Source organism: Erpetoichthys calabaricus, chromosome 5 (genome assembly GCF_900747795.2).
Source record: "Erpetoichthys calabaricus chromosome 5, fErpCal1.3, whole genome shotgun sequence".
Classification (NCBI taxonomy): Eukaryota; Metazoa; Chordata; class Cladistia; order Polypteriformes; family Polypteridae; genus Erpetoichthys; species Erpetoichthys calabaricus.
Window position 1 is genome coordinate 106,700,276 of NC_041398.2, and position 20,052 is coordinate 106,720,327.

At 37.6% G+C, this 20,052-nt stretch overlaps 1 protein-coding gene across 2 annotated transcripts in view; it reads left to right on the forward strand.

The window, feature by feature from the left end:
* Positions 1–20,052, forward strand: part of commd8 (COMM domain containing 8) — a 184,023-nt gene that overhangs the window by 141,381 nt on the left and 22,590 nt on the right. For both annotated transcript variants that reach the window (XM_051928359.1, XM_028801914.2), the window contains exon 2: positions 14,752–14,907. In XM_051928359.1, coding sequence (XP_051784319.1) covers positions 14,752–14,907 — 156 coding nt within the window. The remainder of the gene's footprint in view (positions 1–14,751; positions 14,908–20,052) is intronic.

Here is a 20,052-nt window from a genome sequence, read left to right on the forward strand (position 1 = left end):
TTGTGCGCGTCTCTGTCTCGCGCTGCCTGTGTGTGTGTGTGTGTGTGTGTCGTGCTCTGTCACTCTTGCTCGCTGCACAGGGAGAGACTGAATATGTACAAACCGAAAGGGAAACTGGCTTGTTCGTATACCGAGTGTGTGGTCGTGAACTGAGGCAAAAGTTTGGCGAACTTTTTGGTCGTAAACCGATTTGTAAGTGTACCGAGACGTTCGTGAACCGAGGTTCCACTGTAAACGTGATATCTTTTTTCATGATGATAGGAATGAGAGCATGTTATTAAACATGGGAACACAGTGGCGCAGTGATTGTTCTTGTCTCACGCAAGATGCTTGCTGTGCCATGCGGGACCTTCGATGAAATAATTTATTACAGCAGTACTGTCTCTCTCTTTCAAACGTACTAACCTCCAGTTCCTGTCCTTACTTTTCTTTCTCCAAATAGCCAATCGCCACACAATCAGCTCTGTAATAGACGTGAAGCCAATATGTAAGCTTAGAACGACGATTATTCAAAACGTTTAAGAAACATTGAAAATATTTTCATAGTACGTGTTTAATTATTCAATCCATCTATCCTTCCAGTGTCACGCCAGCCAGCAAGAATACAGCACGAGGGTAGGAACAATCCGTGAACTAGCTAGCGCTGCGGCACCGTGTTCTCACATGTTTAATTATTAACAATATAGATTATTTAAATGAATTTAGTTATCTGTATAATATAATCAACATATTTTTCTGCATTTCATCTTAAAAATGATGTCGTCATTATATGTAAATACGTGCTTTATTAAATGGCGCAGGTTGTGCAATATTATAATTGTAGTACAAGTTTACAGTGAGGTAATTGTACTTATAAGTACAAACAGTTCTACAAGGAGCACTTGATGGACTGATTGAGTGCGTTTAAAGTTCTTGGGAAGAAAATTCTTTCTGAACCGAGAGGTCTGTACAGGAAAGGCTCTGAAGCATTTTGCCATGGCTGAGGCAGCGTGTGCTTGATCCTGTATACCGATAATTCTCTTGTCGATCAGCTGCTGCTGTGATTCCAAACTCGGATACAGTGATATAAATACTCCGAGTGGTGCAGTGAGGGTAATATGGAACAAGATAATCCGCTGTGGCAACCCTTAATGTGAGCAGATGAAAGAAGAAAAAGATGGTGCAGTGAGAGTAACTGCTAAAGCAGTTATGGTATTTGGAATACTATGGCTATTCCCTGGACCATTATATTGTTACAGGTTATTTACAATCAGATGCATTACACTAATAAACAGTATGCAGTTAGTTTCAATGTATTTATAAAGCTGTGTCAGGAATGTGGATCTAAGAAAGAAAGGGTAACCACAAAGGAACAGTAGCACTGCTTTGACGCTGGGGTGCCGCCAGTCTGCAAAACCGAGCGGAGAACTTACATAGGGCAGGGTATGAGGTACCGTGGAAATGTGCGTGGGTTTACGGCAAGTTTAGGTTTTATTCATCGCGATTTGAGCGTCGGAAATGTTCATACGCAACATTTCTGTGCGTACGCACCGTTTATACATAAGCCCCCTGGTCTGCTACTGAGAAAGCCCTGAATGAGTTAAGCAGGCAGTGAAAGTGTTCTATGAGTGAATTTTGGATCACTCTGTTTGGGATAAGTTCGACTGTCAATTCCAGAAAATCATATGCATCTCTGGAGAATTCAGAGACATGCACTGAATGTAACTTGTTTGATGAGATGAAGCAGCTGCATGGAGTTATGACCAGGAAAGGTTATTGGTTCCTGTAATGGTGGGGACACTTTGGTTGATACCAGTTGTAAGAGGAACTGTGAAACTGAAGAAAGAGAATTTCCTTGCAGTGCAAGGGGAGGGGGCTGGGTATAAAGATATAAATCTAAGTTTATGCCATTACTTTTAAATAGCCTCAAAGAAATCTAGGCACACTCAGGGATAGATTTATTGTGATTTCCAGACAAAAAAACATAACACAAGAGGTGCAGTCCTCAAAAAAAAAAAAAAAATTTCTCTATTCAGACCCAGGCCTTCCGGAAATGGCCTCCTAACACCAACACAAAATGCTGGCTTAAAGCCCGTACAGGCCCAGAAATGGGTATAAGATTTTTAAATTTACACATTCTTAATAGTGGTTAAAAGATGAGAGGGAAACCTTTGGTCTATAGACTCCAACAAAACAAAGTTTACTTCTAATTAAAGATATTTATTAAATATTCAAAAAGGAGAAGGACCAACGGGCAGGGCATAAAAAAGAACAAAACAAACAGGGTTTCCTGAAAAAGCAACTAAATCAAACAAAGCCATTCTATAATCCAGAAGCTAAACTACAAACAGCAGAAATTTAACAAAAAACAAAAAAACAGTCAAATGGATGCTCACAAAGATAAAAACTCGATAACACTAGTACAATCTCACTCTGAATGACTTTGACCCTCTTCCAGAATATATAGGGTGGCTGACTACGGTCCTTCATTGGTGACATTAGGTGGGGAACTGCCTCCTGATGTTCTCTTCACAGAGCATAGTGTATATATCTCAAGGTCTTGACACGTAAACACTAATATTTAATGAACAACACAATTTAAACAAAAACAGTAAAGGAAAACACATTTACAACAGATGAAACAATACCAAAAACCAGATTAACTTAAAAAGGAAAATATTTGAAAAACAACAAAACCATTAAATAAAAAAAAAAACATATTTACTAAAGATAAAACAAAATCATTAAATAAACAAAAAATAAACTTGACCCTGGGGAACAGCCATGGCTGCTCCATGACATGGTGGGTCCTTATCCAGCTTATCCTCAGCAATTTTGTAGACATATTGGCCTATGATGAAAGGTATCGTCAAGAGTGGAAAGAGCACTTTGAGGATTCTCCCTCCCCAGAGTAGGTAGTGCCAGAAGCATTGGTATGGTGGAGATCACAGTGGTAAATAAAAAGCTCTTTAGTGACTAAACCTCAGGGGTGGATGAACTCCAGTTGTAAATACAGAAAGCACTGAACATTAGGGGGTGTTTTGCCATATTAATACTGTGTGGAAGGTGGGAACACTGGTCGTAGAAGTAAAGATTGGGTGTTGGGTCCCGTTTCTAAAACAAAAAAAAAAAAAAAGGCACAATAGGTCGTGTTTTAATTCAAAAGGTATCACATTAATTGTGTCCCTACAAAATTGTAGGATTGGAATATAAATATACTATATACACACATTAGTTAGAGGTAGGAAAAAGTAAATATGCAGGATGAAAGCAATCTTTATAATACAGTTTGCCTTTGTATTCTGAACAGAAGGGGCTGGTTGCTAGTAATATTTTGAGCTCACTTCACCACCCTCCATTGTGCTTTGTGTCCCTGAGCAAGTGCTGTACCAGGATGCTCCACTGTGCACTTGTACACATAGGAGAGCATAGATGAAGGCAGACACATATTCTGCTGTTTATTAAGTGGTCACTAAATCATTTGTGCAAACAGCTTGGAGTCATTTGAATTGCTTTAGGCACTTCAGAATCCAAAATAATAGCTGTTATGTATTTAGCATGGTGGCAGGTCTTATTGCATGAGATATTAAAAAGTAAGTAAATGTAGTAACTGAATATTTCTTTTACTAGCAGAATGAGATAGCAAGAGTTATGATTTTTCATTAAACATTTTACATGTTGTTTAAACCTGATTATAAGATGGTTCATTTTCTGACAGATAACAGCAGCAATTTGCTTGTATACCAATGAGTGTTATTTTTCAATTCATTTGATGTTCCTTCAGTGTATCTTGTTTACCAAGGGCTTTGTTTTGAGATAATAAGCATTATGGTATTGCAGTGTTTGGCATTTTTAGATTTTATGAGCTTTTTTTTTGGAGGAGTGTTTGGAGAAAATTCTATAAAAAAGAAATCCTTTTAACTGTTAAGGTGCAGTTGCATGATTTGATGAAGTTTTAGTTTATTGTCATGTGTACATCATAATTGTAGTAGGAAGAGTAATGTATTCAGAGTATATTGAAATTCTGTGGCTCTTTGTTATTTTTGTGAAACAATGAAATTCTTACTTGCATGTCTACTTCAGACTAGTGACATTAATACAATACCAACAACAGTTGAAAAAGGAATGAATTCAACATACTGTACATGCATGTATATTGCATTTTATCCATATTACTAACCGAGAATGCTAAACCGGATGGACGCAGGGACATCCGGCCATGGGCCGTAGCCGCAAAAAGACGTACTGCGCAGGCGCAAAAAGAGTCCGCGAGAGGTGGATATGGAGCCGCGAGAGGGGGACAAAAGAGGCCGCTAGAGGCGGATGAGGGGCCGCGAGAGGCGGACAAGACCACAGAAAAAAGGAGTGAGCACAGAAAAAAGAGAAAAAAGGAGTCAAAGAAATGAAGCGCAATGAGCACCGAAAAAAGGAAAAGGCACATAAAAAAGTAGTCAAACGCAGGCAAAGCACAAAACACATTGCACACGAAACTAGACCCAAAAAAAAAAAAAAAAAAAGAGGCTCGCGCACAACAGCAAGGCAATCCCCCCTACAGGCACCGGACGGGACACACACCAAGAGGGGAATTCAACAAGCCCATGGAACACAAAAAAAAAAGAACACAAAACCACCCTACAAGCAAGGGACGGGACACACACAAAGAGGGAGATTCAACAAGACACAGGAACACAAAAAGAAAGAAGACGCTCGCGCAACAACAATCCTCACCCCCCCCCTCCCCCCCCCCACACACATCCATAAGAAGTGACACCAAAGCCACATATTCTAAAGTGAACGTCAACACCTTCACACTAGACAGCATAGGTGTCGGTGTCAGCATAGGTGGATCTCCTTACAATAAAGCACTATTAACCGTTCAACTGCAGAAAAGGAAACATATTAACAGTGAGTGCGATCCTCCTTATTACTTATCCATATTTCGCATGCTGAGAAAGAAACAAGTCATGAATACACGGTCACGGGTACAAACGAAAAGGAAAGGATAACAGGAACAAACACACGAACACGAAAGAAACAACAAAATAGACGGCTATGCAGCATAGGTGGATCTCATTACAATAAGGCACTATTAACCGTTCAACCGCAGAAAGGGCTCCATATTAACAGTGAGTGCAATACTCCTTATTACTTATCCATATTTCTAAAAGAAAAAATGTCTCGACTCCAAAAACGCAAAGCTCAACTAAAGCTTCTAAACTAACGATGTACCTAAAAGTAAAAACTTTATGAACTGCATTAGATCCTACAATAGTTCATTTGCTTTTGCATCTACCGGAGTAAATATCAGGCCACCAAAGGCAATGGCCCATACTGCTTTCCCATATGTGCACAAATACTGCATCGCATTGGAACAGTGCACCCTGAAACAAATCAACAACGCAAATATGCACAAATCTACATCCTAGATCCACATGACGCAATCTATCAATCAAAGTGCTGCATCGCAACAAGGCACGGATTCAAAACGAAACACCTCCCGTCTCAGACATACGTTAACGGCAAGGAGGCTACAACGGGCTTCTCACACAGCACAGGCAAATCGATTTACAGCTCCAAAACAACACGTCCCAAATACTACACATGCAACAACGCGCCTCTCAAACGGCACAAGCAAAACATACACCAGGAAAATTCATTCGGATTAATGAATGTCATTTGCAATCACTGTCATTCAGTTCACTTCCCTGAAGAAACAACTGGCAATACAAGTAATACATTTACACGTTGTTGTCAAAAGGGTCAAATTAGACTGCCTCCTTTACATTCATATACTGAATATCTACAGAAGCTTCTAACTAACGATGTACCTGAAAGTGAAATCTTTATCAACTGCATTAGATCCTACAAATCGGTATCCACTATGAACATTAACGGTGGCACTGCACGTGACATCCGTCTTGAAAAAATGTTAATTATTGATGAATGTACAATGGCATGAAGTCACTTACTCAACACCATTCATAAACTTCTACAAACGTTTATGAATAATGATATTCGCTTTGGAGGAAAGGTAGTTTTATGAGGAGGAGATTTAAGACCGTGATTAGCTATTCTTCCAGATGCCATGCGCTCAGCTATTGTTCAGTGCTCCTTAAAATACGCAGACAATTGGCATTGCTTTCAAAAGATACAGTTAGTATAAAAGATACGATGTCCAGAACCAGATCATAACAATTGCTTATTACAACTGAGAGATTGTACACTCACCAATACAGATGGACTTCAGCCACATATTATTACAATTCCTCAAGCCTTTATCTGCGATGACTTAGTTACAGAGAGATTTGGAACAGCAATCTCATTAGACCAAATGCCCCCTTTTAACACAACGCACTATATTATGTCCAAAAAATATTAATGTGGAAAACATAAATACCCAAGTCATTCCATTACTTCCTGGAGAGACACAACTCTTTCTAAGCTCTGACAAACTTGACTCTGATCACAACAATAACCATCTTCATTGACCCTTACAAGTTCTGACCTGGAATTACCTTTTACACTTAAACGGCGTGTACAAAGAAATTTTCAAATAAACCTTTACACTGTGCCACACACTTTATTGTTTGCTTTCTATTTGCATCATCTACACCGTCACACTATTCTATATCTCATTCATACATCACGCTCTTGTCATTCCCAACACCAGGGGTTGCGCGAGCGAAGCGAGCAGGGGGCGGAGCCCCCTAGTGTATATTATAATACATGTAAATGTCAAATATACAAGAAAATGTATTTACCACTATGAATGGATATTGAGTAGCCTTATGATCTGTGGATATAAACTGCCCCAAAATCCAGTGGCATGAGGAAGTCGGAGAAAAAGAGATTATAGTACTGAAAACCTTGGCCATCTTGCACAGTTTGTGTGTTTGTGTGTACCAGTAATCTGTACTGATTTCACCATCCTCTGCAGTGCTTTGTGGTCTTAAGCTGAACAGGTGTTGTGTAGCCAGTGAGGGTGCACTCTGCTGTACATTTATAGAAGTTGGTAAGCATAGGTGGAGACATTTAGATTTTTCTCAGATGTGAAGTAAAAATATTGTTTAACCTTTACCGTAGCTGATACGTGTTGCGCCCTCTTCAGCTCATCTGTGACGGTAAAGCTATGAAATTTAATGCTGCGCAACCAGCAATCCTCATCATGAAGATGGGAGTGTGTTATACCTCAGGCTTCCTGAAACGTACAGTGCATCCAGAAAGTATTCACAGCGCATCACTTTTTCCAACTTTTGTTATGTTACAGCCTTATTCCAAAATGGATTAAATTCATTTTTTCCTCAGAATTCTGCACACAACACCCCATAATGACAATGTGAAAAAAAGTTTACTTGAGGTTTTTGCAATTTATTAAAAATAAAAAAACTGAGAATCACATGTACATAAGTATTCACAGCCTTTGCTCAATACTTTGTCGATGCACCTTTCGCAGCAATTACAGCCTCAAGTCTTGTTGAATATGATGCCACAAGCTTGGCACACCTATCCTTGGCCAGTTTCGCCCATTCCTCTTTGCAGCACCTCTCATGCTCCATCAGGTTGGATGGGAAGCGTCGGTGCACAGCCATTTTAAGATCTCTCCAGAGATGTTCAATCGGATTCAAGTCTAGGCTCTGGCTGGGCCACTCAAGGACATTCACAGAGTTGTCCTGAAGCCACTCCTTTGATATCCTGGCTGTGTGCTTAGAGTCGTTGTCCTGCTGAAAGATGAACCGTCGCCCCAGTCTGAGGTCAAGAGCGCTCTGGAGCAGGTTTTCATCCAAGATGTCTCTGTACATTGCTGCAGTCATCTTTCCCTTTATCCTGACTAGTCTCCCAGTTTCTGCCGCTGAAAAACATCCCCACAGCATGATGCTGCCACCACCATGCTTCACTGTAGGGATCGTGCCAGGTTTCCTCCAAACGTGACACCTGGCATTCACACCAAAGAGTTCAATCTTTGTCTCATCAGACCAGAGAATTTTCTTTCTCATGGTCTGAGAGTCCTTCAGGTGTCTTTTGGCAAACTCCAGGCGGGCTGCCATGTGCCTTTTGCTAAGGAGTGGCTTTCGTCTGGCGCCACTACCATACAGGCCTGATTGGTGGATTGCTGCAGAGATGGTTGTCCTTCTGGAAGGTTCTCCTCTCTCCACAGAGGACCTCTGGAGCTCTGACAGAGTGACCATCGGGTTCATGGTCACCTCCCTGACTAAGACCCTTCTCCCCCGAACGCTCAGATTAGATGGCCGGCCAACTCTAGGAAGAGTTCTGGTGGTTTCGAACTTCTTCCACTTACGGATGATGGAGGCCACTGTGCTCATTGGGACCTTTAAAGCAGCAGAAATTTTTCTGTAACCTTCCCCAGATATGTGCCTCGAGACAATTCTGTCTCGGAGGTCTACAGACAATTCCTTTGACTTCATGCTTGCTTTCTGCTCTGACATGAACTGTCAACTGTGGGACCTTATATAGACAGGTGTGTGCCTTTCCAAATCGTGTCCAGTCAACTGAATTTACCAAAGGTGGACTCCAATTAAGCTGCAGAAACATCTCAAGGATGATCAGGGGAAACAGGATGCACCTGTGCTCAATTTTGAGCTTCATGGCAAAGGCTGTGAATACTTATGTACATGTGCTTTCTCCATTTTTTTATTTTTAATAAATTTGCAAAAACCTCAAGTAAACTTTTTTCACGTTGTCATTATGGGGTGTTGTGTGTAGAATTCTGAAGAAAAAAATGAATTTAATCCATTTTGGAATAAGGCTGTAACATAACAAAATGTGGAAAAAGTGATGCGCTGTGAATACTTTCCGGATGCACTGTATGTGCAGCTATTAAGGTTTTTGCTGACATTAGAGAGTATTCTCCTGCCTCTACTAAGTCAGAAGGAGAATCTTTTCCACTGTAAGGCTCTTCGTCATTGTAGATAATTAGACCCATAATGGAGGTGTGGTAAGTAAGTTAGTTTATGCAGTGTTAGCTGTGTCAGGCCACACAGTCATAGGTGAACAAGCTAGAAATATGACAGTGCTAGTTTTCATTGTTGAAAGCATAAAATAGCAAAATTAATGGTACAGAATGGCTTGATTTGAGGTGGTGCTTGCCTTTTTTTTTTGTCTAAAATTGTTTTTCTGTTTTGACTCTGTTTTGTTTGAGTAGCCTCCAGAATCCTGTTTCTTTACATTTCCTTACACTATTTTTTCCAAATAAAAACAAGAATGATAGTGCAGTATTGATTGATGATGATTCATCTTTGCCATAGCAACTAGCAGCTCATGAACATTTAAAAGCAGATTTTCTGAGCCTGAAATGTAATGATACTCTGGGTGGGGGGACAAAGAAATTTGGTAAGTTGTGCTGCACATTCTTTTTTTTTTAATATAGCTCATGCAATATTTTCATTTGGAATGATTTCTCATATTTTGTTGCACAACTGTCCAAGTAATGACCAGTTTTATAAATATTACTATAGCCTGGCTACATGGAAAGTAATGATAGACTGAAACCAAGGTTTTTGCCAATTTTTTTTTCTTAAGGTAAATCTCTCATCATTACTATAAGATGTACTAATCCAATACATTTATTTTATTCATTTTTATAATAGTGTAATAAATGAATAACATTTAAATTATAAATGGCAGTGCTCAGTTATGAGAGCTTAAATGTGGTATTGTGTCATATGATATCCTAAAAATGATTTTTTTGTTCTATGAGCCTAAACATGGTCAAATAATATTTTGAAAATGGATAGAGTAATATAAAGATACTATGTATGACTTAACATGAAAACGTTCATGTTAGTACTTGGATGGTATAGTACTGAGTTCACCATTAAATCTAGGTATTGATTGTGGTATTGATATCCATCCATCCATTTTCCAACCCGCTGAATCCGAACACAGGGTCACGGGGGTCTGCCGGAGCCAATCCCAGCCAACACAGGGCACAAGGCAGGAACCAATCCTGGGCAGGGTGCCAACCCACCGCAGGACACACACAAACACACCCACACACCAAGCACACACTAGGGCCAATTTAGAATCGCCAATCCACCTAACCTGCATGTCTTTGGACTGTGGGAGGAAACCGGAGCGCCCTGGAGGAAACCCACGCAGACACGGGGGAGAACATGCAAACTCCACGCAGGGAGGGCCCGGGAAGCGAACCCGGGTCCCCAGGTCTCCCAACTGCGAGGCAGCAGCGCTACCCACTGCGCCACCGTGCCGCCCTGGTATTGATATACAAAGCTTAATTAACTTTTTTCTATATTAATCAATTTTAGACCAAGGCCTAATTACCTTTTATCTGCATATACCCCTTTCCAGTAAATTCTAGATTATAGCATTAATTTCAGTTTCATTCATTTTGTGAACTTACTTTTTTTGAATGGTGCTAGGATTAACACCTGCCACATTTACTTATACATACTCACTTATTGTATAAAGAAACCACAATTTACACAATGGCAGCATTGCAGCCTTAATTTGAATTCAGGTACCCGAGTTGTGAAGCAGCATTTCTGCACTAACCATTGTGCCACTGTGTTTCCTATTAATTACAGAAGTGCTTCAAAGTGAATTTATTGTGCCAGAAAATCAAACCTTATCTTTAAATCAATATACAATACGTAGTAATCATTTCATTCCAAAGTTATACTCTATGACAAACACAGAGAAATAATAATAAACACAGCACATACCATTTTGTTTTTAGTCTTTTGCACAAACTCAACTTTTTCAAAGCTTTATTATATTTTGCATTTTAGAGCTTTCAATTCCCAGAATTCCTGAACTTGTTAAATGTATGTGAGTTTTAATGGATTGTAAGTACAGATATAGTTCTTTACTGAAATGTGCTCTGAACAACATTTTGCCTGTTTCATTTGATAACTTGTGTTTTATGTCACTACTACAACTTAAAGAAGCAGCTTTTGTCTCAGTATGTGCTTCTAACCCATTAGTTATAAGGTTTTAACAGTTGAAAAATGGCAACAAAAAAAACAAACTTGTTCTTATTCCATTTTTCACTTTTCGATGGCTATTGACGTTTCATGTTACACTTTACATATATAGATATAGATATAGAACAACACAGTGAACTGCAGAACCACTCACTGAACAAATACTGTATGTTCTTAACTGCAGTGGACTGACTTGGAATTTCCTAGTTAGAAATAACTTTTCACTGTTTTGCATGTTGTGAACAGAGCTGACATCAACAGAACAATTGTGTGAGAATCTAGAAGACTGAAATCCTAACATTTGTTTCAAAATCACATAAAGTACAGAACTGACATAATCCATACTCTTCCACCCTGATTGTATATGATTGATAAACTACTGGCACTGAAGCAAGCCTTGTCTGATTATTCTGTGGCATACAACTTGTCAGCCCTACTGAATGCAAGTAAATAGAGACTTTATGGAGATAACCTTTTCAAATATAGCCCCTTTTGAAAAGCTGACAAGGGAGTTCAGCGGTTTGTTTGTATCATCTCACTCAAGAAAATGAGATAGATTAGAAGAATAAGACAATGAAAATCATGCTTCTTACTACTGTGAACAAACAATTTAGTAACATGAAGAACAAGCCATTGTACTTGGTTGCAGCCATTTTAAAGTCCAAGATATAAAGACATTCATATATGATTTCACCCCTCATTGTGTTTGTGTTGCTAAAACAAACACTATAATAGAGATTTCAAATTAGAAAAAAATAAAGCTTGAATATTCATATCAAAAATAAGTTTATACTTGGACATAGGCTAGAAATTGTACGTGCTATATTTGTATTTTTTATGTTTATATTATATGTTTTTTTACTTTTCTTCTTCGCTGATTGTTTGTAAAACATGAAATGCTTTTGGACTGTTGCTTAAAAGATACATGTGAAAACTCATGCAAATGTAACAACTAAACACGTAGCCCTTCACAGAGGCACAAAACATAAAAAATAAATAAAAAACAAAGGAGAAAGCACAAATAAAGACAGAGAGATCGAGAGAGACAGAAAAGCTATTGCAGTTCCAGTGGAACCTCAATAAGCATAAAATAAACACTGCATTTTGAAGGCAAAAACACTTTTATCATTTTGTAGAATTGGTTCAGAAATTTTGTGTTTGTTTGAGAGCATGATAATCTGACCAATCATCTGCAACTGCAGTTGTTTTAACCTTTTTTAGTTATTTAACTTAACATTTGAATGAGGGAGTTAAATGATGGCCAGATTAATAGCCTTTTAATTTAGTACTATGTATAGCCTTGATAAATAGAGGCTTTGCATTCATCCTCTGACTGTAATGAGCATGGCTACAGTTTTATTTCCAACCATACATCCATTTTATAACCAACATGATCATATCATCATGTAGTGCATTAATGGAAGAGCATAATCTCTGAGGTGCACATTTATCAGCCTCAGTATGTCTACTCGTACAAGGTAGCAAATGCACAAACCTGACAAACAAGTGTTTCTGACAAATCTCATTTAAATAGTTTACTGTTATAAAGAGAGAAGTTTCTATAAAAGCAGGTTTAAATATCTTGTATAAATGTAAATATCATGAATAATTTTGGTATTCAATAATTCAGATTGTAATGATATTATAATGTTCATTTTTTGAGTATTTTTAGTTAATAGACAGTAACTGTAAGTGAATAACTTTAGTACATGCATATGGTAAGAAACTGGGTAGCCCACGACGATCATATCACTGCTTGTAAACCCTATGTTGAAATCAGTCAAAGCCATTAACCTATTGATATTAAGTTGAAACTCACACATCTATACATATACACACACACACATTCACCGGCCACTTTATTAGGTACACCTTGCTATTACCAGGTTGGGGCTACTTTGCCTTCAGTACTGCCCTAATTCTTTGTGGCATAGATTCAACAACGTCCTGGAAACATTCCTCTGGGATTTTAGTCCATATTGACATGATAGCATTATGCAGTTGCTGCAGATCTGTTGGCTACACATCCATGATGTGAATCTCCTATTCCACTACATCCCAAAGGTGCGCTGTTGGATTGAGATCTGGTGAATATGGAGGCCATTTGAGTACAGTGAACTAATTGTCATGTTCAAGAAACCAGTTTGAGATGATTTGAGCTTTGTGATATGATACAAAACAGCCATCAGAAGGTGGGTACACTGCTGTCATAAAAGGGATGGACATGGTCTGCAACAATACTCAGGTAGGCTGTGGTATTTAAACTATGGTCAGTTGATACTAAGGGCCCCAAAGTGAACCAAGAAAATATCCCCCAGACAATTACATCACCACCTCCAGTCTAAACCATTGATACAAGGAAGGATGGATCCATGCTTTGATGTTATTGATGCCAAATTCTGACCCTACCATCAGAATGTCGGAGCAGATTTTTGAGACTAATCAGACCATTGGGCAATGTTTTTCCAATCTTCTGTTGTCCAATGCGAATTGTCGTCTCAGTTGCTTCTTCTTGGCTGACAGGAGTGACAGTCCTGCTCCTGTAGTCCTGCTTCAAGGTTCGATATGTTTTGTATGTTCAAAGATGCTCTACCACCTACCTCGGTTGTAATGAGTGGTTATGAGTGAGTGTTTCATTTCTATCAGCACCAACCAGTCTTGATATTCTCTCTGGCATCAACAAGGTATTTTCACCCAGAGAACTGCTGCTCACTGGATATTTTCCCTTTTTCAAAACTTTCTCTCTAAAGCCTAGAGATGGTTGTGCATGAAAATCCCAGTAGATCAGCAGTTTCTGAACTGAACTCAGACCAACCGTCTGGCATCAACAACCATGCCACATTCAAAGTCACTTAAATTACCTTTCTTCCCCAATCTGATGCTCAGTTTGAACTTCAGCAGGTCATCTTGACAATGTGTACATGCCTAAATGCTTTGAGTTCCTCCCATGTGATATGCTGATTAGATACTTGCGTTAACAAGCAGTTGAACAGGTGTAGCTACTAGAGTGGCTGGTGAGTGCATAGGCATGTAGATTATACTGTGATATATACCGTAACCATGATAATTTTTAATTATATATTGTGATGGAAATTTCTGGACATACCATGTACACCAGCTGTCAGTGTGAATTGTCACTGGCATTCTCTTTAGGAACATAATTAGAGAATCTCATTTTGTGAAAGGCTGTACTTTCAGGTGTCACATTCATATCTTTATGCTTCTTTCAAGCAACAAAAATGCCTTGAGTCATATGTACTTAATGATTTACAAATGCACAGTGAAAAAAAAATACTATAGATCTAAAAAAAAAAAAAAAAAAACTAGACAATGCACAAAATTATCCACATGTAGCTTACATAAATTCTTATGTTCCAATAAAATTCCCATTTAGTAATCCCCATTTTGTAATTTTAGACTGATGGCAAAACCTAAAAAAAGTAATGTACAGCTTGCTTAATTAAGATAGGAGTTTAATTGAAAACCTGCAGCCACAGAAATGAACTTAAGAATAAGTGCTATATACTCATATTCTCACCTAATTTGATTATATTATGATGGAGTAAGAGTGATTCCCTTATATGCCAGTTTATTTTTTTCCACACACCTGATGTTAGCATGATAGATTAAGATTAATTCAGTGTTGTGTTTTCTTTAATCTTTGAATAAAAGCAGATCCTGTTGCTTAAATGAAACGTGTAATAAAATTTCAACTGTTATTCCATTCCACAAAGAAAGGTGCAGTTATATTTAATGAATACAAATATTGCAAGATAAGAGATTTGATAACCACTTTTTTTTTCTTTTGCAGTTTCTTCACAGGATAACAGATGGAATATGTGGACAAAGTTTTCCACGGTTCCAGGACTATTCCACCATTTTTACCATTGCCGAATTTCTGGAGCTAGTTAATGTGATTACAGCGTTTTTGAAGACAGCAGTTGGAAAAAAAATTAATGATGAAGAGGTACAAGTTTTAGTTCTCCTAGCTGTTACTTATGTAATTAATAATATTGATTTATAACAAAATTATGACAGGTTTATACTTCACACAATGCATGCTCCAGCGGACACTCCTGATACGCAAGCGTTTTATTGTTTATACTTGCGCGCATACTTTACGTAATTCTGGAAGAATCCACCGGGTGGCAGTGCAAGATATTATCACGGTTAGAACAGATTCGGCTTTGCTGTGTTGTGAACTGCCTGGAACACCCATTAAATTCCGATGACACCTTACCGCAATATCTCTGAAAAGGATGTTTAATGATTAAATCCATCAATCCAAGGATGTGCCCATTCCAGCTAGCATTGGGCAGGAGGCAGAAACAATCCCTACATGGAGCATCAGCTCATCGCAAGGTAAATACAAGCACTCACATACACTAGTGTCATTTTAGTGTCACCAAATCTGCATATCTTTGTAAGGAAACCAGAGCACACTGTGGAAACCCAGCAGGAAAACATGTAAACTCCAGGCAGGGAATACCAGCGACGTGACGCCCTGTGAGACAGCAGTGCTACTAATGTGTTCTGTGTGGTGATCTATTGCTGTTTGCCACTGCTGTCAGGTCAGGAGGAAGCGTCAGAAAAAAAGATGGCACAAAAGATGGTATGTGAAGCTTGAATATAAAAGCACCATGAAACTTTATGGTTCGATGTGGTGAAACAAAATGCAGATATTCGTCAAACACCGAAACGCACACATTGATCCCTTAGGATCCGCATAGCGGCTTTCTGTCACATGTAGATAGTAAACAGAGACTCTGATGTCATACTTTATCACACTGCGCCCCCCCCGACTTTTTGCTGGTACTGCAACTCGCGCACACGTCACGTTAATTTCTGAGGACGTGCTCGGAGGACGTGTCAAATGAACGCTGGGAATGCGTGGCAGCCATGATGTGTGCGCGTACGCGTTGTGAGCGTGAAGTATAAATGAGCCCTTATAATTACTATATGCAAATTTAAGTAAGGTTTAGTAACAATATGACCTGATAATTAACATACTTAACTAACTTGATTAATAACAGACTACCATACACACCTAAAGTTAGTATTAGTATCCTTACAGGTGGCGCAGTGGTAGTGCTGCTGCTTTGCAGTAAGGAGACTGTGGAAGATTGTGGGTTCGCTTCCCGGTTCCTCCCTGTGTGGATAGTGCTTTGAGTACTGAGAAAAGCGCTATATAAATGTAATGAATTATTATTATTTAAATATATTATTAGGTTTATATACACTAAACCATGTTTTTCATGACGGTGGTTTGCATGAGTGCATGATGTTACAGATAACACTGGCAAAATTGTGTATGTAATTTTTCTTTTCTGTAGGGATGGCTGGATGAAAATTTGAAGGATTAGTTTTAGCAACTCCTTATTGCTGAAAGTTTATTTTCTATATACTGTATATGGTCAAACATTGCTAAAAACAGAAATGAAAATTTAAGTGTATGACGTGGGTTACAGTAGCATTTAGGTTAAAAATCATGTTAATTTTCTGAACAAAAGCAGTCAAAAGCAGTGTACTGATATATGTCTGCCAAGTATAAATGATCTGATAACTTCGAGAGTCATGCTGACAAACACTGGATGAATGATTTTTAATGATAACACAGATAAAAGATGATTTTAATACTAATAATAGATCAAAACACAAAAAATACTGAGGAGAGCAACAATTGTGTTCACAAATATAAACCAACAATTAAGCAAGCAGTCATATAGTTCAATATGCATAATTTACAAACCGTTCCATATTCTTTATATTAATGTCCAGGAAAAAAATTGAGGTGAATAGGAAAAGTCCATTTCCTATAGTATATATCTACAGGTGCTTGATCTTCAGCAAGTAGGAGACAGCCACTCAAAAGACCAAACAATGCCTTAGATATTTCAGACTTTATTGCAGCTAGTGAAGAAACCAACCACAAAGTAGAATAGCCTACACGTTTTGGGACCAACTTTTCCTTCTTCATGGCCAAGCAATGTAGTTCTACAAATCATTAAACAACTATAAACAAATCAAAAAATATAAAAATAATAAATAATGATAATATAGTGTACAATTGTTGGAAATTTGGTACAGTATTTCTTAATGTGTGCTTTTTTGTAGGGAAGAGAATAAAGTAGAATATAGCTCACTGGAAATAATATACAAATGGACTGTATAAACACCTTTAAATAACTGAAACTGTTCAGAACCAATAGTACATTATAGTGAAGGCGAAACAAATAAACAGAATTGCCTCAGGTGTTACACACCAACATCAGTATACACAGACATTCATTTTTTTTTTTTTTTTTTACTATTTTATAGGTAGCAGACTAATGTATTTGTCTCATTAAGGGCTTGTGGTGATAACGTATTATACTTTAAAGATTCATGTTGCTTCTGCCTATAATAAATGAGTATCAAAGTCTCCATCCTAATAGAGGGAGTAACGATTTGCAACATTGAATATGTAACTTGAAATACAGAACTTTTTTTTCCCCAAAACAAATCTCTTGAAAATATACAGTATGTTGAATAAAGCTCATGTGAATATTGCTTTTGTGTTTCATAGTTCTATGTTTAACCGGTCTTAATGTTTTTTTCCATGTAAAAGTATGGCCAGGGACAAGTCAATACATAGATTACTCCTTTACTGTTAAAATGAGAACATTGTTTTAAAGTAACACACACATTGTTAATGACAATCAGATCACATTTAATGTATGACTACAACAGCTGCATATTAACTGTGAAAAATGACCCAATTTGTTAAATATTAAGGGGTTAACAGAAGTAGAAGAGTGAGTGGAAGGAACAGAGCCTCATTCTGCATTAATTAATAAGTCCTTAATCCTTTGATTACTGATAAAGTTGAAAAGTGGGGATCTTGGAAAACCAGGGTTAATTTGTAAAATGTGTCAGTGTTATTTTTATGGATTTGAAGCCTGGATATGTAAAAGTGCACACCAATTTATTAGGTGCAATTTCTTTTACTTGAGTCAAGCAAGCAATCATGATCAGCATATAATGCTCTTTTATTGCCAATCTATGCAATACTTGTATTATAACCCTGAGAAGTAAATCTACTAACCAGAGAGCTTGCTTGTTTTATATATTGAAAGAGGTTTGGAACAAATTCTTCTAATTTGAAGAAACTGAGAGACAGGAAAGTTGTTTATCAAAGATCGAAGATGAAAACTAGCCATGTGTAACAGTGTATTGCTGTCAGCAGGTTTGGAAGAACAATTCAATTTTTCGGACTACAGTTCTTTTTTTTTTTTTTTTTTTTTAAATATATAACTTGGAGGACAATACAAAGATGTCTTTTTGATCTGGCAGGGTACTTCAGAGTCTCTAACATGCTTCCATTTTTATTTAAATTTCTGTGACAAGAATATTAAGTTCACTGTGAATTTTAACATTGCTACAGTTAATGTTGTAGATATTTCTGTTCAAATACGTAACATCACTTTATTTTTCAAGAAGATTGTCAGGAAAAGACTTGATGGAGGTGGTCAAGCAGCTGGAGAAAGTGGGAGAAAACGTTCTTTAGGATCATTAAAAATTGTGGCAAGTTTAGTGCAAATAGAGAGGATTTATGCAAAGAAGTCGTTTGTCTTAATTCTTAGTGTGAGCAGTATGCCCTGTTGGTTCCCATTTACATAATAGTAAGCTAGGATATGGTGGATTTGGAATGAATTAGAAGAGTTTAACTTTGTTTCTAGTCTGGATAAAGAAGAATAAGCTTATTTTTTCAAACTTGAGTTCAGCAATTGTATTGTTTGAATAAGTAATGTTCAATATCATATAGGCACAGATAAAACATTTGATGGCTTTCTACATGCTGCTAATGTTGTCCACAAAGCCTATGTCAACCTTTAGAAACTCTTCAAATTCAGATATAAACTGTTGACAAATGAAAGTTTAACAAACTAATCAGGTACTACCTTACATAAAAAGACAGCTAAGGAAGGGAGTTTGTGCCTTTGGTGGACAGGGATCTGTTTTGAACTGGGGTCATTGTGACACTGGAATCTGTAAGCAAAGCAGTATTTTACAATCAGAATATTTGACCAGTGAATGGAGTGTGCCTATATGAAGAGCTGAAAATTTGCACCCACTAGTCTTAAACTGCAAGTTACAAAAACGTCCTGCAGTAATGACCCATCTTTACAGATCTATAATTTGGAGAGATAGCTTCACAATAATGAGAAAGTTTGCACCTTTTTGTGGAAAAGAAGAAAAAGTCGAGTCACGAATGTATTTATTATAGCAGCGCACAGTGAAAACTAGCAGATTACACTTCAAGTCCAGTCCATTCTTCATAAGTGTGCATATCCATTCTTTTGGATGTTAAAAATGAATAAATGTAATTTCCCTAAACTTGACATCATTTTAAGTGATTATGATATGCCTGAATAAAAATATATGTTTGTGAATTAAATCCCTGAAAATTTCTTGGTAGCATAGATAACCATAGTTTTTACCCCTCTCTCTGCACTAACTGTGGATTCTTATTCGTAAAAGGGACAGATCAAGTGAGTAATATAAAAGAATTTTCAAAGTGTTGTATATACAGTATGCATTATGAAGACCATCATCTTGAAGTGGAGGAAATATACCTCCACTAAGACATTGCTTAAGATCAAGACGAGCAAGAAATTTGGCAAGAATTCCTTTATATTATTCTTAAGTCTGCGGATCTTGTACCTGTGTCTTTGTTAAACTAATTTGCACAGTGGGCCTCTTTTTATCACTAATTAGCTGTCTGTTCTAGGTGAGGATAAGTTGATTTACTGTGGTTTATGTTTGCAAATCTGAATTGTTTCTGTGATATGGGATTGATTGTATTTCTGATTGAAGAGACTTTTTAAATCTTAATTTTGTTTCATTGAAACCGAGTTTGATAGTCATAAAAAAGTAATGTTTAAAACTGTCTTTGGTGCAAAGCAAGCTCAGCTCTATGAAAAAAATGCAAACTCTGGTCACGATAGAAAAAAGAAGAATGGCACCAAAAGTCAAGACATTTTGTCTCAAAACCTGCTTGGCTCTGTCAGAAAACTGAAGTTTAAGACGACTTGTTACACAGGTCACTCAACCAAGAAATGGCTTATAGTCC